General features: G+C 60.5%; 1 protein-coding gene across 3 annotated transcripts; it reads left to right on the top strand.

The window, feature by feature from the left end:
• The first annotated feature begins 65 nt into the window (after nt 1–65).
• Nucleotides 66–22370, top strand: LRRC8A (leucine rich repeat containing 8 VRAC subunit A). 3 transcript variants are annotated; one of them, XM_045573615.1, is made up of 5 exons: nt 66–211; nt 3656–3762; nt 4632–4690; nt 14043–16207; nt 20680–22370. In XM_045573615.1, exons 4-5 carry the CDS (start codon nt 14051–14053, stop codon nt 20953–20955), a joined length of 2433 nt encoding a protein of 810 aa, XP_045429571.1. In that variant the 5' UTR covers nt 66–211; nt 3656–3762; nt 4632–4690; nt 14043–14050; the 3' UTR covers nt 20956–22370. The 3 variants fall into 3 exon arrangements, with proteins under 3 accessions (XP_045429571.1, XP_036272113.1, XP_036272117.1); XM_036416220.2 differs by lacking the exon at nt 4632–4690; XM_036416224.2 differs by lacking the exons at nt 3656–3762; nt 4632–4690 and having other exon boundaries at nt 83–211.
• Nucleotides 22371–23196: the final 826 nt, after the last annotated feature.

The raw sequence follows: 23196 nt of genomic DNA, 5'->3' as shown, positions 1-23196 counted from the left end.
GGGCGCCGACACGGCACCCCTTAAAAAGATGGCGACGCCCAGGCCGCCGCGTTCGCGCCTCGGGTGACGTCACTTCCGGGGCGGAGGAGACTGAGTGGTGCAGTGAGGGACAAACAAAAGGAGGCGCCGGAGGGGCCCGGAGACCGGTGGCCGGACGGAGCGGCGGGGGCCCGGGGGCTGCCTGCTGGGCGGCCGGGCGCGGCGGGCCCAGGTGAGTGGGTGGCGTGGGGGCAGGGGCGCGAGCTGTCACCTCTAAAAACCCACTCCTACCCGCCCGCCCGCCGCTAGCTGCCGGGCTCCGGGCATCGGGGCAGCTCCAGCCCTGCCGCCGGCTCCCGGGGGCCTCCCCCGGCCGGTCTCTCTGCCTGCGCCCCGCGCCCGGCGTCCCCACCCCTGGGGTGTCTGCGGCCGCACCCTCTCCCCGGTGCCGCGGCGCGCGAGCCCCCTCCCGGGCACCCCGTGCCTCCCTGCGCTCCACATCCTGGGAGTTTCCGCCGCGGCTCCTCCAGGTCCCCTGTCACCCCTGGGTCCCCCCAGTTCCTCGCCCCTCCACACGCACACTCGCCGCTTCGTAGAGGTTCCACCTCTGGCCTCTCTCCCCTGGCCAGCTCTTTCTCCTGTCCAAAGGTCCCCCTGCTCTCTTCCCCCGGGCTCCCGACCCTTCCTTTCCCCCTTGCGCCCCTCCTCCTCTGGATCCGGCGGGAACAGTGCCCCGACCTGGGGACAGGGTCCCGGCTAGGCTCTGGGGCCTGTCCGGGCTGGGCTTCCTGGAGGACGGGTCCTGGTTCTGAGGCCCCGGAGTCTGCCCGTGTCCTGTGCATCCAGATGGGCCTCCGGGGCAGACCGGATTGGGGCTGGCCGGTCCGCTATGGGGGAGCTGGAGATGCCGCAGAGCTGGCTCCCAGGCTGGAGGCACATCGCCCAGGGTCCTTGTGGCTCAGGATGATGCTGCTCCTTTGGTCGGCGGCTTCTTCCCCTGGATCTGGACTGGGATGAACCAAGATTGGGCTGGTCCCAGCTGATGCAACTGCTGCCTTTTTTGGAAAGGAAGAGGATGGCTGGGGGTGTCTGGCAGCCTCCCCCTGGTAGGGACTTGACTGAAAGGGTGGGGCCGCCCCTTGGTGACCACAGTACCCTGCCCTACCTCCTCCCTGCCCTACCCAGGGAGCCTTTGGAGGAGGAGGAGGAGGAGGAGGGAGGGAGCTTGGGGAGGGGAGGGAATTCGGGCCTCAGTTGTGGAGGAAGGGTTTGGAGGAGCTGAAAGCCTCCCAAGGGCCTCTCACCTTTCCAATCAGGACCCCCTCGAACCCCTGCCACCCTGGCTCCCGCCCTCTGAGCAGGCGGGCTGGCAGACCGGAGGCAGACGGGAGGTCTGCTGTTCGCCGCACTTCCTGTGTAGGAGAGGGAGGAGTGGGAGTTTGATCGGAGGGACGGGGCAGTGCCCATCGCTCACTCACATTGGCGTTGCCTTTGTGAAGGTCAGGTCTCCCTCTGGCTCGCCAGGAAGGCGAGGGCGGACGACTTGTGCTGGAGGCTGGCTCTTGGGAAGATGCTGGGCGTGAGTGACATGAGGTCTGCCTCCCTGTGTTCCCAGCTTTAGAGGTTCCTTGGGGTTGGGTCTCGTGCCCCGCTGCCTTTGGGGGCTGTGGGCACAGAGCAGGGGCTGAAGACATCTTGGGGACACCCCTGGCAGGCACCCAGACCGCTTTTGTGTTCCATCCCTTGGGCACGCCCACGAGGAAGCGGTGTCCTCTGCAGACTTGGAGTGGCCTTGCTGGACAGCGGGGCTCCTGAGGGTTAGCTCCGATGGGTCAGAACTCGGGATGGAGCTGGGCTTGGGGTTGCCGCCTGGACCTCACCGGCTGGTAGGCGTTGGAGAGAAGGAATCAGTCTGATTCCTGACTCCTTCTGAGAGCGGAGGGGACACTGAGTGGGGACACTGAGGCATAGGGAATGGCCTGAGGCCCCCTGGGGAGTCAGGGGGGATGGGTGTGGCACCCAAGAGCCCAGCACACCTTCTCCATCCCTGACTCACGCGTCCCCTCGCGCAGCCATCCTTCAGGAAGTGCCTGGCCTGGCCCAGGAGCGGTGCGCGGAGGACACAGTTGCTGGCCTGGTCTGAGTTGCAGCCTCGGAAGAGAGGCAGACAGGAAAACACCGCTGCAGCTTAATAATAGAAACGTGACAGTGCAGCCCAGAGGAAGGAGGCATTAGCTCCGGGCCAATAGGTAGGGGGTGGTCCCTGTGTTTCCCAAAAGAGGAAGGAGTGGAAGAATCAGTCACAGGGAGTGCAGAGGCTGGGCTTCTAGTCCTGATATGCCACTGACAGGTACCTGGACCGAGTAGCGTGTCTCCCAGCGTGTGTCTCCCAGCCTCCCGAGGAGGGTAGGGCCAGGGTGGAGGCTGCTTAGATGGCCTCTGGCTTCTGCCTAGGGCAGTGGTGGGCAAACTCATTAGCCAACTATCAACAGTTCAATGAGTGAAATTTCTTTGGAGAGCCACATTTTTTAAACTTAAACTTCTTCTAACACCACTTCTTCAAAATAGACTCTCCCAGGCCGTGGTGTTTTGTGGAGGAGCCACACTCAAGGGGCCAAAGAGCCGCATGCGGCTCGTGAGCCACGGTTTGCCGACCACTGGCCTAGAGCTTTCCTGCCTCGTTGCCATCACCAGACGTGGGTTCACTGACTTGTCTCCCCGTGGGGCTGGAGGGACCATCCTCTGCTCCTTTCCTCCCGGCACAGTGCCTAGGCAGTGGGCGGTAAACGCTCCAGGGCGTAAATGGTCCAAAGGCTCATAATCCCTCCTAGCACCCTTCTGTCTGCACCCCCCTCCTTCTTTGTCTGCACTCCCCCCCTCTCCCCCCCTTCCTGCTGGCTCCTGCTTCTCCTCTGGCTTTCCCCATGGCCAGGCCGCTCTCCCAGCTCCCGGCCGATGCTCCCTACCCCGGTGGTTGTCTGAGTCCACTCTGTCCCCACCCTGCTAACTTGTCTTGTTCGTTCTTGTGAACATTTCAGAGCAGAAAGCTGATATGTAGTAGATGCTCACTAAATGCTTCTTGACTAATAGATAATAGCCGAGCCTTGTGTTTTGAGTTGAAATCATGTGTCTGTGCTGAGGATTTGTCTTTACCTGGGTCTGGCTGACCCCAAAATAGCTCATCTCTCTCCACATCCCACCCCCAGCCCTGGGTCTAGCCAGGGTGACCCGCTCAGCATTCTCCAGATGCCATGTTCTTTCCCCCCTGGGCAAACAGGTGCTGTTCCTTCCGCCTGGAATGCCCTTTCTCCAACTCCTCCTCTTCCTCAGCAGTCAACTCAGACAGCACCTTTTCCCGGGAGCCTTCCCTGCCCCCATCCGAGTGGGCCTCGGGTCCCCCCCCCGTCCTCCCACGGCTTCCTGCGTAGGAGACGGAGGAGTGGAGGTTTGCTCAGAGGCTCTGGGTTCCCGGCAGCAGGGCCCTGGGCTCTCGAGAGCCACTTGTAACTGTCGACTTGGCACCTCCCCAGTAGACTGTCTGATTCCCTCTTGTCACCCCAGAGCCCAGCTGAGGGCCTGGCACCAAGCAGGCGCTCTCGGAAAATGTTGGCAGCCCAGCAGGTGGCCCTGATAGTCACACACCTCCCTGCTGACAGTAGCTCTTGCTTCCTCGCAGGGAGGCAGCTTCCATGGAGCGAAAGAAATGCCAGGAGCCTGCCCAGACAGAAGCGGGCCAGCGTCGGCACCGGCAGCCAGCGCGCAGATAGCAGAGCCGTCCCCGGGGTAAGGACCGGGCCCTCCCGGCCAGCAGGCCTCCGCTCAGGCGCCGGCCCAGCCCGGCGAGCAAAGGGCGGTATCTGCTCCGCCTCTGCAGTCCTCTGCTCTGCTCCCTGCACATCCCGGGTGCTTCGGGCAGAGCTGACGGAGGACAGGATTCTTCCTGCTCCTCCCAGCTCAGCGGCCTGCTGAGCGGTGTGTGGCTGCCGTGCTCATCAAACGCCAATGCTGAGTTTCGTTGCCAACCTCTCTGGTTTTTCTCCTTCAGCCCAGATCTTGTCAGCTCGGCTTGTTGTGGGCACTGTCTCGTGAGCACGTTTCCCGAGGTGTGTTCCGTGGCACGCCAGTTTCTTGGGTCGCAGTGGGAAACAGCGACTTGTCCGGCTGCAGGACTTCTCAGAGCCTTGAGTGCGTTGAAGTGAGCACGAGGAGTCTCTGAGAGGGAGCGAGCGAGGCGTGTTCCCCACACTTACTTAGATCGTGTGGGCGGACCTCTTTGGGGCCTGGGGTTCCTTGGCCTGCGCTTTGGAAAACAGTTCCTAAAGGTGGGAGAATGCACTGGTCAGGACCAGCGTCTTGCAGTCAGACCTGGGTTTGCGCTCCAGCTGTCCCCATGCATGATGTGGAGCTGTGAGCCTGTGTCCTCGTGGATAAAAAGGGGATAATGTCAGCCCCCCGCCTCCCTTTGGGAGAGTTTGAAGGTTAAAGACGCTGACACAGGGAAAGGCCCTTAGCTGAGTGTGTGCCAGAGCTTCTCCCTCATCGCAGCGGGGTGTGCATGGACTGCTCTGTGACTTGGAAAACACACCTTCACCAGTGATCTCCTTGGATCATCTCGGGGAGCTCAGACAGTGGCTTTCATCCCCTCTTCACAGACATGGAAGCTGAGGCTGAGAGGGAAGAAGCAGTTTACCCAGACTCACCGGGAAAGAAGGTAGGGACATGGGACGTGAACCTGACCCTGGGATCCTGGGCCGGGGGCCTTCGCTCCGTGCCCCAGGCCTCCCGGATCCACCTCCCACCTCGGCTTCCTGTGAAGGAAAGCCTGGCCCTCCCTTGCCCGGATTTTAAAAGAAATAATCTTGTTGTTATTATTTCGTAATTACCAACATACCGTGTTTCCCCGAAAATAAGACATCCTCTGAAAATAAGACCTAGCGCAACTTTGGGAGAAAACATTAATATGAGACACTGTCTTATTTTCGGGGAAACAGGGTAGTTGCATGTTCGTTGTGTTTTTATCATGTTTTGGTTTTAATGTCACATGGAAAGTGAACGTCTCCGAGGGCCCCCTCTCCAGAAGTATGAATGGGGAGGGTCTGTTCCTCCACGACGTTAGGAGTGTCGAACTCAATCAGAGAAGGGGCCAAAATCTAAAATCCAGCCTAAATCGAGGGCCGAATGGTTTACTGAACAGTCATAAACTGTCATTGTGATGGAAACGCAGCGGAGTGCAGTGATGACAGCGCGGTGCAGGCCACATTGCAAGGCCTGGCGGGACGGATTTGGCCCGCGGGCCTTGTGTTTGACACATGTGCTCCACGTGTATCATTACTATTTGCTTATTGATCCCAGAGCACGTCCTGTTACAGCCGCTGCTCCCTGCTGCTCTGGCTTCATTAATGGTTACCCCTGGGCCTCGCTCCCAGGCAAGGGGAGGCCTGAGAGTGTGTGTCCTGTCTGAAGGTCCCGACACTGGTTCTCGAACCCATGGCCCTTGCTCCCTTGCCCCTCCACGCGGGGCTTCTGAGGTGCGTTGGGGCATTGCAGCCGCAGAGGTGGGTGGGAAGTGCCTGGTGTGTGATTTTGTTGCCTCCCCTGTTTACTGGGACAAGGTCAGCAGCTCTGGGCCCTGCCCTGTAGGAGTTTCCTGTTGGTTTGGAGGAACTCCGTCCTGCAGAGAGGGAGGCCGGAGCTGAGGGCTCTGGCCAGCGATGAGCAGTGAGCAGCAGGCCCTACTTATCTGAGACCAGAATGCCTCGTCCGTGCCAGGGCCGGCGCGAGAGGTCTGGCCTTTAGGTTCTGGCCTCCCTGGCTGCCTAAGGCAGGTGGGGGGGCATTGGGAGGTTGAGGGGATATGCATGAGTTGCTGTGTTTGCCTGAGTCTGGCCCTGACTCAGTTTACCCTGGCAGCTCCTGGCAGAAACCCTGGTCTTGGAGCCGTGGCAATGCTGCTTTCAGGTTTGAGCCTTGAGGGTGGACAGTGAGAAGATGGAGGGGCCGCGGTGTTGGGGCTCAGAGACCTCAGGCTGGGTTTGGGCAGGAGGGACTCCGGGCCTGGCGCCTGGTTTTGTGGAACCCGGGAGTGACGTGGCAGGACCAAGCTGGGGGTGAGATCTGTGCCTGAGGAGTCTCCCTCACGTGGCAGGGGTCTCGGGCGCGTGGCCTGGAGTGGGCCTCCGCCTCCACCTCCACCTCCCTCCTCCCAGCAGCAGGGCCTTCGGGCCCCGTGTCTGGCCGTCCTCCGTGGCCGCAATCTGAGCCCTGGGCGCCGTGCTGGGTCATGACATACATTTGCACCTTCCCTGCCGCAGCCAGCGTGGAGGTGGTGTCATCGTTTTACAGGCCAGGGACCAGGGCTGGCGGGGACAAGGACTCTCGCCCAAAGTTGCCTTAACGACAAAGTCAGGACCGAACCCGGATCTGGTTGCCCTGGCAGCGTGCGCTTTCACCCCACCCTCCGCGTTTCTTTTCTCCGGGTCTCAGGCTGGGGCAGGGGTACTTCGAGTCTCCTGGGCGCTTGTTGAAAATGCTGGTTCCCCTGAGCCCACCGCCCAGGGAGCTGCAGGCAGAGCCTGGGAGCCGGACCGGGAGTCTGTGCTTGGGAGAGGCTGGCGCGAGGCCGGTGGTCACTGACCTGGGCCACTCTCAGCCCTGGCCCCCCCTCTGCTGACAGACCTCTGCCCCAGAGCCGGCGGAGCTCCCCTTAGACCGGGTGTTAGTGGCCTCCCGGATGTGTGTGTCAGGTGGCCATCAACCTTCCCTCCTCCAGGATGCCTGGGGCCGACGTTCCTAGAATAACGTTCACTGCAGCCGCAGACATCCCTGCTGACTCTCCTGATGCGTTCCTACTGCACCTCGTAGCAAGTTCTACATTCACACATCTCCTGAGGCTGAACACCGCACATTAAGTAGACAGCGACCACAGGGCCTCTGCTGAATGGCGTTCCGCGGGAGCCAAAGTGGCTGTAAAATTCCACCGCGCTCATGTGCCAACTGGACACTCAGAGGCGCGGCCAAACTCGCGCCCTCTAACAGTCGGGGTGTCGGCAGGTGCACTGACCGGGGGCGGGGCGACCTGGCGATCCCATCCTTCAGATCTCCCAGCTGGCGCCCTGGGCAGCATCCCCGGGGCAGCGCCCTCGGCCCCAGGCCCCGGGATCTCAGCAGAAGCTGCATCGGCAGCTTGGGGGCGCCTGCCCACATTCTGTAACCTGTCCAGAGGCGGTGCTGTGTTTTCTGTCCTCACCAAGGACATTTTAAAAGTTGACTTTAGAGAGAGGAAGGGAGGGGGAGAGAGAGGGATTGATCAGTTATTTCCCATATGTGCCTCGACTAGGGGGTCAAAACTGCTACCTGGGTATGTGTCCCGAGTGAGAATCGAGCCCACAATCTTTTTGGCGTACAGGACGATGGACACTCCAACCAGCCGAGCCCCCGGCCAGGGCACTGGTATTCACAGCAGACCAAGGCCTGTCCCTGAGGCCTCTGCCCCACGGGCCCACACTGACACTGAGCTGCTGGGTCCAGCCCCAGAGCTGGGCTCCCTTCCAGCCCCTTAAAGTGCACCTGAGAGACGCAGAAGCATCCGAGTATGGCCTGCTGGCAAAGAGACCTGGTTCCCATGCTCCCTCCGGAAAAGGGGTCTTGTCCCAGGAAGCATCTCCGGGCCTGGGTGCCGGGCAGGCCAGGAGCCCAGCCTTTGAGGCGATTGGCACAATGGAGAGTCAGATCTGGGGGATCTTTCCCACCAGCTGGCTTTGTGTCCTTGGCAGGTCACTTCACCTCCCAGGGCCTCAGACTTCAGACTCTTAAAGGCTCTGCTAAAACCTGCCATAATGGTAACAGCAGCCAACATCACAGTGGCGGGCTCCTTTAGTCCTCACCACCACCCTCTGAGGGCTGGATTCGTCAGCCCATTTTACAGATGAGGAAACCAGAGTCCTGGCAGGCCAAGTGGCTTTCCAAAGGTTGCACACTGGAGCCACCCATTGGTCTGGGTGGAGCTGGGAGCTGAGGCACAGGAAGTGCTGGGTGCAGTGTGAGTAACCAGCCACTCCAATGCCAGCCTGGAGGGGTGGAAGGCACCCTCACCTCCCGCTTGGCCCCCTGCTCCCCGAGGGGGAAGCCCAAGGTGGGTGTCCCTTACTGCACCCTTTGTCCTAAGGCAGGCCCCGCCCGTGCCAGTTTGCAGGAGGACAAGCCTGTTTGGGAGGCCCAGCCCGAATGTGAGAGCAGTTTGGAACTGAAACTGGTTCCCTCCCCGCTCTGGCCTAGAACGTCTCCCCTTTTCCCTTCCCCCGGGAAGTGAGGGTGTGCCCTTCTCCGCAGGGAGAGTGCCAAGCCCGGCAGCGCCCCCAGCCCCCAGCCGCTGACTCACTCCTGCTGGGTGTGGGGGCCCAGAGGGCAGCGCCTTCGCTTGGGCGGGTGTGGGCTGTGAGCACATATGACAAGGTCACCTCCTCTTCCGCGCGGGGACCAGAGGAGGCTGGGGCGCTGGCCAGGGAGCAGATTCACAGGCGCAGAGCCCTCCTGGGATGCGCCAGTGACCCGGTGTCTTCCTGGGGCCTCTTGGAAAGGGCCCTGCCCGCCCCGCCTGGGAGAGGGGTGGAGAGACCGCCTCCCCCCGCCCCTCCTGCCTGGGAAGTCTTCCCAGCCTTTCTGAGCTTCAACAAAAGGCTCTCTGTGCCTGTTTACCCGCCGCCCTGCCTGCTGGCACCGCTCAGGTGTGGAACCCAAGGCTCTGTAGGCTGCAGAGGGCTGGAGCTTGCTGGGTGGTCTTACTCCGGGCCCGAGGGCCAGCGTGCCATTTCTCTGCCTCCTGTTCTGTCCGTAAGAAGCTGAAGGAGGAAATCAGCAACGGGGACCAGGCTTGAAACCCAAGGGGTGGTCCCGGGGCCTCTAGGTGTCTGGTCTGGCCTCAGGTATTTGTGTTTGCAGCTCAGCCCTCACTGGGTGTCCCCCCACCCCACCCCCTTGAATCCTGGGAGGTGTTCTGCCCTGGCAGTGGGTGTGGTAACTATAGCGTGCCTTCCTGTGTCAGACTCGGGTTCTCACAGTATGCATCTTCTGTGTAATCCTCACAATAAGCCTCTGAGGTGGGGACCTACCAGTCCCCTTTACTGTTGGGGAAACTGAGGCTCAGAGGGGAGCAGCTGTGGGTCTGAGCTCACCTGCCCTGAGACTGGCTCCCCCGGTGAGGGCTGTGCCCGGGGAGTGCCCGCTCCTGGGAAGGACAGGCCTTTTTCTAACGCAGGGGATGGACGGCGGGCACTTCTCGTAAACGTTTACGATCCTCAGAGACCACACCATGAGGAAGGCCTTTGGCTTCTTCCTCCTTATAAAAGTACCACATTTGCCTGGCCCCAACCATGTGGCTCCATGGCTGAGCATCGACCTATGAACCAGGAAGTCGCGGTTGATTCCTGGTCAGGGCACATGCCTGGGCTGTGGGCTCCATCCCCAGTGGGGATTATACAGGAGGCAGCTGACCAGTAATTCTCATCCTGGATATTTCTCTCCCTCCCTCTCCTTTCCTCTCTGAAATCAATAAAAAAAAACTTTTTTTTAAAATAAAATAAGTAATTTGCCTGGGGTCATGGATTGTTTCATGGCAGAGCTGGATTTGAACCCGTGTCTCCCCAGCTCCAAAGCTCTCGTTCTTTGCACTCCTGAGATCAGCCTGCCGCCCCGGGGAGGGTGGGGCCTCAGGGTTGCTTATCTGACTCGCAGGAGCAGGGGTGCTGGAACCGGAGCCCCCTTCTCCCTGCCTGTGGGCACCGGGGGAAGGGTCTGGCCACTTCCGCATCTCCGTGGGGCAGGGCGGGAGCAGGAGGGTGGTCCTCAGCGCCCACAGGTGCTGCTGCCCAGCGAGCAGCGGCCAGTTGGAAGGAGGAGCTGCATCTGCTGCCCTGGCAGCGCTCCAGTGGCCACTGCCTCCAGCTGCGCCTGGCAGGTGTGAGGGCCAGAGAGGGCCAACGGGGTGATGGTTTTGGTAAATTTTGTATGAAATACAATAGTTTAAGCACCCAGAAAGGTATAAAACTAAAACACATGTTTTTATATCCAAGACTTAGTTTTTTGCAATAATTGCTTCCGATGTCTCTCTCAAATTATTTCAGGCACAGTTAAAGTATCTTTTCTAATGCCGTTTTCTCCCCACAAGTGAAATTATTACCTTCATTTTGGGGCCCGCCATGCATGTTTTTATGCCCTCACTACACATGGCACACACGTGACAGAAAACCTTATGTAACGTGTGTATCGGTCTGTAGCCTGCTTTTAGTCCGTTGTTTTTGAGGTCTGTCTACCCAGGTAGCGTTTTCTTTGCTTTCCTTTTCAGTTGTATTATGATTATAGCAGTTTACCCTTCCGTCCCTTAATGATATTTAGCGTGTCGCTGACCTTTTGCTATTAGGAACAGCAAACTCTTCCATGAGTATTCCTATGTGTGGCTTCACATGTATGTGTAATTGCTGTTCTGTGGGACCCGTGTGCCCGAGCGTCCTCTAGGAATTCAGCATTGCTGCAGGCGCAGCGGAGTGAACCGGCATCTGGTTGTTTTAATTTGCATTCCCTGATTAGCAGGGAGATTAATAATTACTTCAGACGTTCACTTCCACTTGCATTTTTTCTTTAACTTGTCTATTCATATATTTGGCCTTTTTTTTTTTTTTTCTTTCAACTGATTGTCCTTTTTTGTTTGTTTGTTTTCAATCCTCACCTGAGGGTTTTTAAAAAAATTGATTTTAGAGAAAAGAAGGGAGGCAGGGAGAGACAGACAGTCATTGATGTGAGAGAGACATTGATCTGTTGCCTCCGTATGTGCCTCTGCTGGGAATGGAGCCCGGAAGCTGGTACGTGCCGGCCGGGAATGGGACTCGCCCTTTCGGTGCAGGCGACAGCGCTCCCACCAGCTGAGCCGCCCCCCGGCTCGATTGCCTGTTTCTAGTGGTCCTAGGAGTTCGGCGTTTGATTTGTGTTCACATGCCCCTTGGTTCCTTGACCACATTTTACAAAATATGGGCACGTCTGTGACATTCTCCGCTCCCTTCCAGACAGGGAAACTGAGATCCTGGCCGAGAAGCCGTTTCCACACCTGTGCTAGGAGGCACTGCTGGCTCCGGAGGGCTGAGCGAGGGAGGGGCGGATGCTCTGTCTGCAGGAAAGGCCCCTCCCCTGACTCTGCCTCCTTCCTTCCCTGCTCTCCCACCACACCCAGTGTGTCCCAGGGCAGCTGTCCGGTGAGGTCTGCTCCCTCTGAAGGGCCTCCTGGAGGAGATCTGATGTGAGGGTGCCCTCTGTAACTGACAGGCAAATCTCTGTTGTCCCTGAGCCTCAGTCTCCCTATCTGTAAAACGGGCATGAGGAATATTATCCAAAAAGGAAGGAAATTTTTAAAAATATATATTTTATTGATTTTTTACAGAGAGGAAGAGAGAGGGATAGAGAGTTAGAAACATCGATGAGAGAGAACCATCGATCAGCTGCCTCCTGCACACCCCCTACTGGAGAGGTGCCCGCAACCAAGGTACATGCCCTTGACCGGAATCGAACCTGGGACCTTTCAGTCCTCAGGCCGACGCTCTATCCGCTGAGCCAAACCGACTTCGGCAAGGAAGGAAATTTTGATACATGCTGCAACATGGGTGAACCTGAGGACATTGTGTTAAGTGAAATGAGCCGGTCACAGGAGGACAGGTGTTTGGGTGGGGACGGGGGTGGGTGTTAAGAGCCAGGCATGCTGTTTCCTGCCCTCTGAGCCTCAAGCTCCCTCACCTGGAACCAGCGCTGTGAACAGTTCCCGCCTCCGACCAGGGTCAGGACGGCAGCGTGTGCACAGCCCAGGATAGCAGGGCCCAGAGGCCGCCTCGCTGTGAGGCTGGGCGTTCTCGGTCCTGACACACCCACTCCCCTTGGAAACCACATCCTGCCTGGTCAGAAACAGCCTCCACCCCCCACGCCTGGCATCCTGCATGGCCCACTCAGCCTGGATTCTCCGGGCAGGCCCCAGGCCCTCTCCTCCTGGCCCCTCTTCTCTTCCGGTCCGCCGTCATTGGGTGTCCCCCGGAGGAGGCTTGGGGAGCCAGGAGGGCGGGTCGAATGTCTGGGTGCCTCGCAGGAGGCTGGCTGCCTGGTTCAGCAGGCCTCCCCTGGAGTGCCGCTTCCCGGGGGTGTGGGTGGTGAGGAGCAGCTGGTCATTAGGGGGCCCTGGCCTTTCTGTGGCGGCGCTCCTGGCCCCACCGGGAGGCTGACCGGGGCCGGAGCCACCGGCCAGGGCGGAGCTGGTGTCTGCTGGCCCTGCAGTGACCTGGGCTCGGCTGGGGAGCTGCACTCTGTGCTCTGTCTCCTGGGACCGCTGCTGTGTGGGGCCCTGGGCAGGCTTTGGTAAGGACCCGAGCAGGGAGGGGTCGGGGGCGTGGTCTCAGCTCTGCCCTCGGTTTATAAGAGTGACACTGGGCAGGTGACTCGACCTCTCTGGGCCTTAGTTTCCCCATCTGTGGAATGGGGCTGAAGATAGCCCTCCGTCCTGGCACCAAAGGGTTCCACGAGAGGACCCCATGGTGAGGGCCAGCTCGGGGCCCCGGTTTTTCCACAGGGTCCTGTTTTGCTTTCCTTCTGTCCTCCCCACACATCCCAGCATGCTCTAGGACAGGATGGGGAGTTTGCAGGGAAGCCCTGTTTTAGGAAACATTCATGCTGTTGTCATTATTTATAGTATGAGTAATCAAAATAAGGTGGCCAGTCCCATAACCTGGCACCCTTGTTCCTCTCCCAAGAGAAACAGATCCATTTGTCAAAACACAGGATTTAACCTTCGTTTAAAGTCTAGGTTACAAAATAGGGTGTAAAGTAAAATCACAGTCTTATTTTTAAAAACATACACAGAAAGGACTGGAAGGTCATTACTCATTGAAAAGGTAACAGTGGTAAGTCTGGGCGTGCTTTCACAGGGACTTCAGTTCTAGCCTCACGCTTTTCGTCTTTTCCCAGGCCTTCTGCAGACATCAGGTACCTTCTCGTCCCATTCCTCTGACATGGCTCATTACCGGAGCACCAGGCCTTGCAGAGCGACACGGAGGAGAGTCCTTGCCCACGTTTATTCCGTGGCTGCCTCCTGTACGCCACAGGCTGAGTTCCTGAATGTGGCTTCTCAGCTAGTGCTTCCCAAACCTGGCCAATCACTAGTGTCACCGAAGTCACGTATTAAAAAATCACGCCCTACATCACCCCCAAAAATCAAATTCCTGGCTCTACCCGGGATCTGCGGAATTGGCCTCTTCTGGGAGGGACCTGCTGCTACTGCTTTTAATTTCTGTATACACACACGTGGCAGACGCAGCCAGAGGCCATTTTCCGTAGTGCATCGTCAGGATCTGCCTTCCTGCTTCCAGTTGAGAACATGTTGTTCTCTTGTCCCCTCACCCAGGAGCTGCTCCTACACTTCCAGTGTGTGTCCTCCGGTTCCCCCAGGGCTCCCAGAATCCTGTGTGGACATAACTCTATGCACACACTGAGGCGTGCTCAGACTTCCCTGTTTGGCTTACAAAAGTGAGCCCCCCCTTCTGCATTTGGCTTTTCTCAGACTCTGAGAAACGGCTTCAGGTCGCTGGCTCAGCTTCCTGGCAGCTGGCTCTGAGTGAACTGGTGGTTTCAACAAGCCCTTCTAGTCGGTCTGATCAGTAAGACCAAGCATGTCAAACTCAGAGGCTAACGGGCCAAATAAATGAGGCATACAGGCCATGAGTTTGACATGCTTGAATAAGAGGATAGGGTCTAGCCAATATCCTGAATGCTCCTGTGAGCCTGCATTAGCCACCTGTCATTGTGGGTCCTCATCTCAGTGCTCAGTTTTCCTGTCTGTGAAATGGGGAGGCTGCCTACCGTCCCCCACAGTGGTTTCCGGAGAAAGGCTGATCCGGGAGCTGCCACACAAGTGGCAAGCTCTGACTCCCAGCTAGACTAGAGGTGGAATTTTGGACGAGGTCATTGTCTCCTTCCCTTGACCCCTGGGTCCCAGAAAGCCAGGCCGCCCTGCAGTAACCCCTCCCGTGGGTGCCTTTCAGGTTGAACCATGATTCCGGTGACCGAGCTCCGCTACTTTGCGGACACACAGCCGGCGTACCGGATCCTGAAGCCGTGGTGGGACGTGTTCACCGACTACATCTCCATCGTCATGCTGATGATCGCAGTCTTCGGGGGCACGCTGCAGGTCACCCAGGACAAGATGATCTGCCTGCCCTGTAAGTGGGTCACCAAGGACTCCTGCAACGACTCCTTCCGGAGCTGGGCCGCCCCCGCCCCGGAGCCCGTCTACCCCAACTCCACCGTCCTGCCGAGCCCCGACACCGGCCCCACGGGCATCAAGTACAACCTGGACCGGCACCAGTACAACTACGTGGACGCCGTGTGCTACGAGAACCGCCTGCACTGGTTCGCCAAGTACTTCCCCTACCTGGTGCTGCTGCACACGCTCATCTTCCTGGCCTGCAGCAACTTCTGGTTCAAGTTCCCGCGCACCAGCTCCAAGCTGGAGCACTTTGTGTCCATCCTGCTCAAGTGCTTCGACTCGCCGTGGACCACGCGGGCCCTGTCGGAGACGGTGGTGGAGGAGAGCGACCCCAAGCCGGCCTTCAGCAAGATGAACGGCTCCATGGACAAGAAGTCCTCCACCGTCAGCGAGGACGTGGAGGCCACGGTGCCCATGCTGCAGCGGACCAAGTCTCGGATCGAGCAGGGCATCGTGGACCGCTCGGAGACGGGCGTGCTGGACAAGAAGGAGGGGGAGCAGGCCAAGGCGCTCTTCGAGAAGGTGAAGAAGTTCCGGACCCACGTGGAGGAGGGCGACATCGTGTACCGCCTCTACATGCGGCAGACCATCATCAAGGTGATCAAGTTCATCCTCATCATCTGCTACACCGTCTACTACGTGCACAACATCAAGTTCGACGTGGACTGCACCGTGGACATCGAGAGCCTGACTGGCTACCGCACCTACCGGTGCGCCCACCCGCTGGCCACGCTCTTCAAGATCCTGGCGTCCTTCTACATCAGCCTGGTCATCTTCTACGGCCTCATCTGCATGTACACGCTGTGGTGGATGCTGCGCCGCTCCCTCAAGAAGTACTCCTTCGAGTCCATCCGGGAGGAGAGCAGCTACAGCGACATCCCCGACGTCAAGAACGACTTCGCCTTCATGCTGCACCTCATCGACCAGTACGACCCACTCTACTCCAAGCGCTTCGCCGTCTTCCTGTCGGAGGTGAGCGAGAACAAGCTGCGGCAGCTGAACCTCAACAACGAGTGGACGCTGGACAAGCTGCGCCAGCGGCTCACCAAGAACGCGCAGGACAAGCTGGAGCTGCACCTGTTCATGCTCAGCGGCATCCCCGACACCGTGTTCGACCTGGTGGAGCTGGAGGTGCTGAAGCTCGAGCTGATCCCGGACGTGACCATCCCGCCCAGCATCGCCCAGCTCACGGGCCTCCAGGAGCTGTGGCTGTACCACACGGCGGCCAAGATCGAGGCGCCGGCCCTGGCCTTCCTGCGCGAGAACCTGCGGGCGCTGCACATCAAGTTCACGGACATCAAGGAGATCCCGCTGTGGATCTACAGCCTGAAGACGCTGGAGGAGCTGCACCTCACGGGCAACCTGAGCGCCGAGAACAACCGCTACATCGTCATCGACGGGCTGCGCGAGCTCAAGCGCCTCAAGGTGCTGCGGCTCAAGAGCAACCTGAGCAAGCTGCCGCAGGTGGTCACGGACGTGGGCGTGCACCTGCAGAAGCTGTCCATCAACAACGAGGGCACCAAGCTCATCGTCCTCAACAGCCTCAAGAAGATGGTGAACCTGACCGAGCTGGAGCTCATCCGCTGCGACCTGGAGCGCATCCCCCACTCCATCTTCAGCCTCCACAACCTGCAGGAGATCGACCTCAAGGACAACAACCTCAAGACCATCGAGGAGATCATCAGCTTCCAGCACCTGCACCGCCTCACCTGCCTTAAGCTCTGGTACAACCACATCGCCTACATCCCCATCCAGATCGGCAACCTCACCAACCTCGAGCGCCTCTACCTGAACCGCAACAAGATCGAGAAGATCCCGCCCCAGCTCTTCTACTGCCGCAAGCTGCGCTACCTGGACCTCAGCCACAATAACCTGACCTTCCTCCCCGCCGACATCGGCCTCCTGCAGAACCTCCAGAACCTGGCCATCACAGCCAACCGGGTGAGTGGGGGTGCTCAGGAGGCCCGGAGGCTGGGGACCCCACCCGTGGTTCCCAGAACTGCCTAGAGGGGCCTCTAAAAATACAGACTTCCCGGCCCCACTCCAGACCGGCCAGATCAGGACCGCAGTTCTGCCGGGAGGGACGCGTGGTCACATGCGGTCTGTCCCTCGTGCAGATGCCCTTGTGCAGGTTTCTCAGAGGCAGGATGTGCAGGGCAGGAGGTCCACGGCCTGTGTTTCTCTCTCTGTCCATCTCAGGGTTGGGTGCGGGAGGCGGGACTTAGCCTGGATCGAGCGGTATTTCCCCAGCTGGGCCCAGACCAGATTTGGGGCTGCAGGAACGGGAACTGTGGTGGCTGCTGTGCGCTGAGGGGAAGCCACGCCGCCTCCACAGCTCCTGGCGCGCCGCCCTCCCCTCTCCCCCGCGTTTGGGCGGTGGAGGGCAGAGCGGGGCGTGATTGGGGCTGACTTGCCACCCCCTCTCTGGAGAGGATGTTGTGCAAACCGTTGGGGAGGCCACGCCCTGGAGACGGTTGCCATCCCAGTGCGGCAGCCCACGCCTGGCCTGGGAAGCCCCCCGTCCCTCCGTAGAGGCGGGGTGGGGTCAGGGCTGGTGCTCCCGCGGTTTTGTGGTCTGGCCTGTGCAGTGAGAAAGCACAGCCACTGAGGAGGCCTCCCGCTCCCCTCCCGGCACCTGCAGGGGGAGTGACAGTGGGAAGAGCAGGTTGTCTGAGTCCCTGCTCCCAAGATGGCAACTCCTAGTGAGGTGGGCAGCGATGGAGGCCGTGGCTAGGGGCTGGGATGGGGCCGATTCAGACATCGCGCCTGTGCCTCCTCGGACACAGTGGCATAGGCAGCCCCGTGGGTTAGAGCCGCGCTGTGTGTCAGCCCTGTGGGGGCAGTGTCCCTGCATCCCCGGTCCCAGCAGCCCCGAAACGCCCTGCCCAGGGACGGACACGCCTCTCGGTGTCACTCGGACTGGGGGTCCAGGTGTGCCATTTAGAAGCGCCCCTCTTCCTGGAGCCTCTCTGACTGCAAACAGCCTGTCCCCGTATATCAGAGACGGGGCACGTCCTGGTCCCCTCCCCGTTCAGACTGTGAGAATGCCTGAGGATGAACAGGGGAGAAGGTCAGACCCCAGGTGGCTTCACCCCGAGAATCTGCCCCTGGAGCTGGGCCAAGGGGTTGCCCCAGAACACAGCTCTAGCCCAGGGCTTGATGGGCCCTCTTCCCAGGCTCCCCATCCTGTCCCCCACCCCAGCTGCCCACCCCAGTGTGCCTGTGAGGTCATTCTGCTGGCTGAGGTCACCCTCGGGGAAGGAGCTGGTGGCAGGCAGGCATCTGTCCGCAGGAAGGTGACCCCGTTCGGCGCATTGCTTAGTCACGTCCTGTCCCGCCGCCTGGAACACCAGGGCCTTCCCGGGAAACAGCTCACTTCCCAGTCTTCAGGCTCCTCCTCCTCAGCTGGAGCTCTCTCCAGCCTCAGGAGCCTGCAGGTGGAAAAGCAGGGGTAGGTGGCCCAGCTCAGGCCCTTGACTAGCGTGTTCCCAGTGTCACTGGTGCCAAGGGGAACCTGACAAGCAGGCATTCGCTGTCCACTCACTCAGTCACTTGTTCATGGACGTGGCAGGCGTTCTGAGCACTCAGTGAGTGCGGGGCCGGGGGCTCGGGCATGAGCAAGGCCCGCGGTGTGCCCACCCTGAGCGCACTGTCTGGTGGGAGAGGCGTTTTGCACAGAGAGCCTGCGCCCACACTGACCCGGGGCGGGGCCTCCGGGAGGAAGGAGGTTCCACCGGGCCCTGCAGGAGGAGGAGGAGGCGGCCAGGTGAGAGGGGAGGGTCTGGCAGGTCCAGTCCCTGGAGTAACTGACAGCTGAGGGCGAGGACCAATGGGGAGGACCATGAGCCAGCGAAGTCCAGAGGAATTTGGACTTTCCCTGAGGGCAGGCCCAGGCTGTCCACCAGGCTGGGAGGAGCATCCTGTTCCTCCCACCTCCCTTCCAGTGAGCGGCTCTACCCCGTTCCCATTCCTCGTACCCGGCCAGGCTCTCAGGACAGGACCTGGCTTTTCTGCTCAATGCAGAGGTCCGCCGAGCTCTTGCTGATTAAGTGAACAGAGGAGCAAGCTGACTTGCAGTTTAGAGATTGCTCTTGCTGCCCCGGGAGGGGAGGGGTGGGGTGGAGGGGGCAAGGAGAGCAGAATGGTGCATGTGGAAACCCGTGTGGCTGCAGAGGCTGCAGGGATGGGGAGAGAGGATTTCCAGGGTTTGGGTGGGACTCACAGATCGTGGGCTGGCTGGTGGCTTGAGGTTTCTCACCCGGCTGCCTGGGGGAGAGGGGGAGGTCATAGAGACAGGACACGGGAGGAGGCAGGTTAGCAGAGGAGACTGTATGTCCAGCGCCGGGTGTCCGGGGCCCTGGGATGTCCAGGAGGCCATGTTGAGTCAGCCTAAAGCTCAGGTGTCATGGCCCAGGGCTCGGGGAAGGAAGGAAGTCTGGTGGAGCTTCCGAGTAGAGGGCAGAAGAGCAAGGCCAGGCAGGGTGTGGGCTCATGGCACTGAGGGGCCAGGGGGAAGGAGAGCGGGTTTCAGGGGTGGATGGGGAGGAGGCTGGGTCACACAGCGGGCTGAGGAGGGATGGCAGCTTTCCAGGCCATTGTTGGGGAGGTTGGAGAATGGTGGAGCAGCCCCAGAGGCTTCTGGGAGGTTGTCTTTTTCAAAGATCAGGTAGATTGGAGGCCACCTCGGTGCTGGTGGGGGGGACACTGAGGTCCCTGAGGAGGTGGGACCGAGCAGGACTGGGGACGAACAGCACCTCAGGAGGAAGGGCGGGAGCCACTGCAGCCTCCTTCGTGTGTCTGGAGAGAGGGCATGGCTGGGCAGGGGTGTTCCGGGAGAGGGTTTTCAGGGAGGGAGCTCTGCATGTGATCCCCGGCTCCGTCACTCATCCCCGGAGCCTTTCCCGGGCCCTGACCACGGCCTGTGCCACCAGAGCGTGCCACTGTGGGGGCTTTGGCCTCTCGGTACTGCTGGAGCCCCGTCCCATCTTCCTCTCGCCGTCTGTCCCTGCACTGGCCCATTCCTGACCGCGGGGCACAGCGTGGCCTCTGCCACAGCCACAGCCACAGCCACCCGGGCTTTCTGCTGCAAGGACACGGTCCTCACCTGGAACGAGTTCCTCTCCAAAGATGGCCGAGAGGGCAGGAGCCTCCTAGGTGGAGGCCCAAGTCTGCCCAGAGGCCGCAGCACGGATCCGGCCCAGAGGCATCCTTCCCATTCTGCAGCGGGAAACTGAGGCCCAGGCAGGGAAGGCTCTGCCCGGCCGCCGAGCGCCGTATTTGGCAGAATGGAGCTGCGGCGGGGCTCTGAGTCAGCGGAAGCAGGGCCGGCCCTTCCTGGCTCTGCACGTCCCATTTCACTTCCCCAGCGTGGCCTCCTCGCAGGACTGGGCCGGGGCAGGGCCGCCTCAGTGGTTAGGGTTCCTCCTGTGCGTTACCTCTGAAGGAGGTCATCTCAGGACACCCTGGCTCAGTAAGAGCGCGCGCTGCTGGCTGACACTCGGAGAGGGCCGGGGAGAAGCTGGCCTTCCCTGTGCCCGCAGACCGTCCCCACTCGGCCCCGTGCTCACTCCTCATTCCACCAACAGTGCAGACGCTTAGCAGAGTGTGTGCTGTTGAACCAGGTTTAAATGTTAACTCCACCTTCCTGGGCAAGTTAGCTTCTCGGGGGCCTCAGTTACCCCATCTGTGAGATGGGAAGAGTGTTTGCGGAATATTTACCGCTCCGTTCTAGGGTTAAGAGAGTTAAACCGGATTGAGTGCTGAGCTAAAGAGTGTTGCCCATTACTCTGCTTTTGCAAAATCAGAAAGAGGGGTCTCTGCCTTGCCACTGGGCTCCGTGCTCTTGTGAGCAGCCTGGGACTTGACAGGAGAAAACGGGCCCAGGAAATGGGGGTTGACACAGCTGGGATTCTCCCGCCTGTGGCCAGCTCCCCCGGTTCCCAGCAACACGAAAGGGTGAGGAATCTTCTCAGCGTGCTGCTCTGCTCTCCTAAACTGTCCTCCACCAGCCAGGACCCACAGCCTGGCTCCCAGGGAGCCCTGGGTGGGGGGCGGGAGTGTCTATAGGAGCTGGCTAGCGGGCTGTGCTCTCAGGGTGCCAGGTGTGGAGACAGCGGGCAACGAGGTGGACCCGGTCCCGCCCGCTCAGAGCTCCAAGCCCCGGGGTGGCAGGTGGTCAGGCAGTGGCAGCACGGGGAGGGCAGTGTTGCGGGCACAGGTGCCAGATTGCTCAGGAGGCATGGGAGGCTCCTGGAGAAGGTGACCACAGAGCGGAGGCCTTGCGTGCAGGCGGCAGGGAGCGGCCTCTGGCCCGGGCGGTGCCGGTGCCCGGGGGCGGGCAGGGAGGGCAGCCTGGGAGCCAGAGGCCCTCGGTCGGAGTCCTGCCCACCTCACCGTCCCCTCCTTCCCTCCAGATCGAGGCGCTGCCCCCGGAGCTCTTCCAGTGCCGGAAGCTGCGGGCCCTGCACCTGGGCAACAACGTGCTGCAGTCGCTGCCCTCGCGGGTGGGCGAGCTGACCAACCTGACCCAGATCGAGCTGCGGGGCAACCGGCTGGAGTGCCTGCCCGTGGAGCTGGGCGAGTGCCCGCTGCTCAAGCGCAGCGGCCTGGTGGTGGAGGAGGACCTGTTCAACACGCTGCCGCCGGAGGTGAAGGAGCGGCTGTGGCGGGCCGACAAGGAGCAGGCCTGACCGTGCGGGCCGCCCAGCGCAGGGACCACCGGGCCTCCGCCCCGCACCCGGGCGCCCGCCTCGGCCCGGCAGGACGGGAGCTGGGCCAGGGGGCCGGCAGCACCTGAGGGGCTGGCCCCTTTGCCCGCTGAGACTGTGCCCGCAGGCGCCTGCGGGAGCTGGGGACCTGTGATCTGTCTCAGAGCCGTGTCTGGACAATCAGGCCGCCTCCCTGGAGGCCGTCTCTGCCCCAGGGGCTGAGCCATGCAGAGGTCCGGGGACATCACCTTAGCTCTTGGTATTTATTTTCTCCACCTCCGCTCCCTCCTCCAATAACTCACACATTCCCAAGGAACGCTCCCGTGGGGGTGTTGGAGGGAGGGGGGGCTGTTTTGCTTTCCCTTCTGTGGCGCCGCCAGCATTTAGTGCCCACCGGGACCTGAGCAGAGTGGCCAGGGAGATCACCCCGGGGTGCCGGGCTGGGCTCTGGGGCCCGGCGTGCAGAGCAGGCCACCAGGTGGGAAGGCCAGGCCTGGGGCTTGCCTCACCCGCTTTGGCTTTTTTTTTTTTTTTTTTTTTTTAAGTCACACTTTTTTTAAGCTTTGAAAACGGAGGGTTTGGGTATTAAAAAGAAAAAACGTAAAAAAAAAAAAAAAAAAAAAAAAAGACACTAAAGGCCAGTGAGCTGGAGTCTCAGGGTGGGCGCAGCTCCCCGCGGGCGGCAGGACCGAGTGTTTCCTCCCGGGTGTCTTCCGAATCTGCTGACCTTGGTCCAGAGTTCTCTTTGTTCCTCTCCTCCCCTGGGGGGCAGAGGGGGGGGACGTTGCTGTTTTGTTTTCCGTGTCTTGTTTTCCTTCTCCCCCATGTGTCTTGGCAGGCGCTCACCGCTGTGGCCGCTGGCCAGAGGGAATGTTCTGGAGCTGCCAAGACGGGAGGAGACTCGGGCTGGCTACTCCCCGGGCGAACGGTGCTCCCTCCTCCCTGCCCCTCGTCACAGTGTTAGGAGCCAGGAGGGCTGCCTCTCGGACTCTGCTTCCCCACCTCCTGTGTCATGAGTGTGCCCGGTGCCACCCCTCGGCCCCGCTGCTCCCGTCCGCACAGACGGTGGGAGGAGGCGGGCGGCGGTGGGGAGGTCGCCCCCGGAAGAGGGGGCTCCCCAAGCCTGGCACCCGGGGCCCGCTCAGCGCCCGGGGGCGAGAAGCCCTCACTGTGGATCGGTCAACGGGGTCCGCCTTAGATCAATCACTTGGACACTAAGGCACGTGTCAGCGTCTCTCGTCTGAACAATCACGTCTCTGTCCCACTGTGTGTTCTGCGTCGCGTCATTGAATGTTACCCTCGGAAATAACGCACACTAGCCTGACAACCACGAAGCAATCCGTTACCTGTGGGTCTGAACTGTAGACTCGTTCGAATATCAAATAAACCTGTAACAGAAAACGGTCTCTGGAGGGTCCGTTAGTGGGGAGACCCTCCCCTCAGCTCAGGATTCGGCAGCACCTGCTGGTGTTGGAGATGGGCCCGGCCATTGGTCCCACAGCCAGCACGTGCGCTGTGGGCAGGGTGCCTGTGGGCCCTCTGAGCTTTGTGGGGGGGGGGGGGGGGCTGGTGGCTTAGAGGGTACCTAATGGGAGCCAGTCGTCTCAGGCTGTGTCCCAGCGCCTCACCTGCAGGAAGCTGGGCAGATGCTTTCCTTCCTGGGGCCTCTTCATCCTCATCTGTCCAATGGGAACTTCCTACGCTGTCCTAGGTTCTTGTCATCCCAACAGCCAGTCCCCAGGGCTCCTCAGAGGCGGGGCTGAAGTGACCCTGAGCCCTCAGTCACTCGGCGGCCTGCCGAAGGTGCTGGGGTCCAGAGCAGAGGCTTAGCCTGCCCTCAGATCTTAGCGCTGCTGCCCTGATGTGAGGCCTGTTTCCTTATCTGTGAAAGGGTGGGGTTGCCGGCTTGTTCTGAGGCTGACTCATGCTGGGCCTGGGCCCCTCTAGGGCCCCCCCTGAGTCTCTACTCCATTGTGAGTGGGGTCTTCGCTTCCTCGGATCTGGCCGCTCCCTCCCCTCCCCTGCCTGTCCCCACCCCAGCATTGGGGCCGCCCAGTGTCAGAGCAGGAGTGTTTGATCTGGAGCTGGTTAGTTTTTGGAGAAAACAAACACCACCCACCCACTGCTCAAAACCTGAGCAGGCCCTAGCCGGTTTGGCTCGGTGGATAGAGCGTTGGCCTGTGGACTGATTCTGGTCAAGGGCATATGCCCAGGTTGTGGGCT

Source organism: Pipistrellus kuhlii, unplaced genomic scaffold (genome assembly GCF_014108245.1).
Source record: "Pipistrellus kuhlii isolate mPipKuh1 unplaced genomic scaffold, mPipKuh1.p scaffold_m20_p_53, whole genome shotgun sequence".
In the NCBI taxonomy this organism is placed as follows: Eukaryota; Metazoa; Chordata; class Mammalia; order Chiroptera; family Vespertilionidae; genus Pipistrellus; species Pipistrellus kuhlii.
This window is presented reverse-complemented; position numbering and strand designations above follow the sequence as displayed.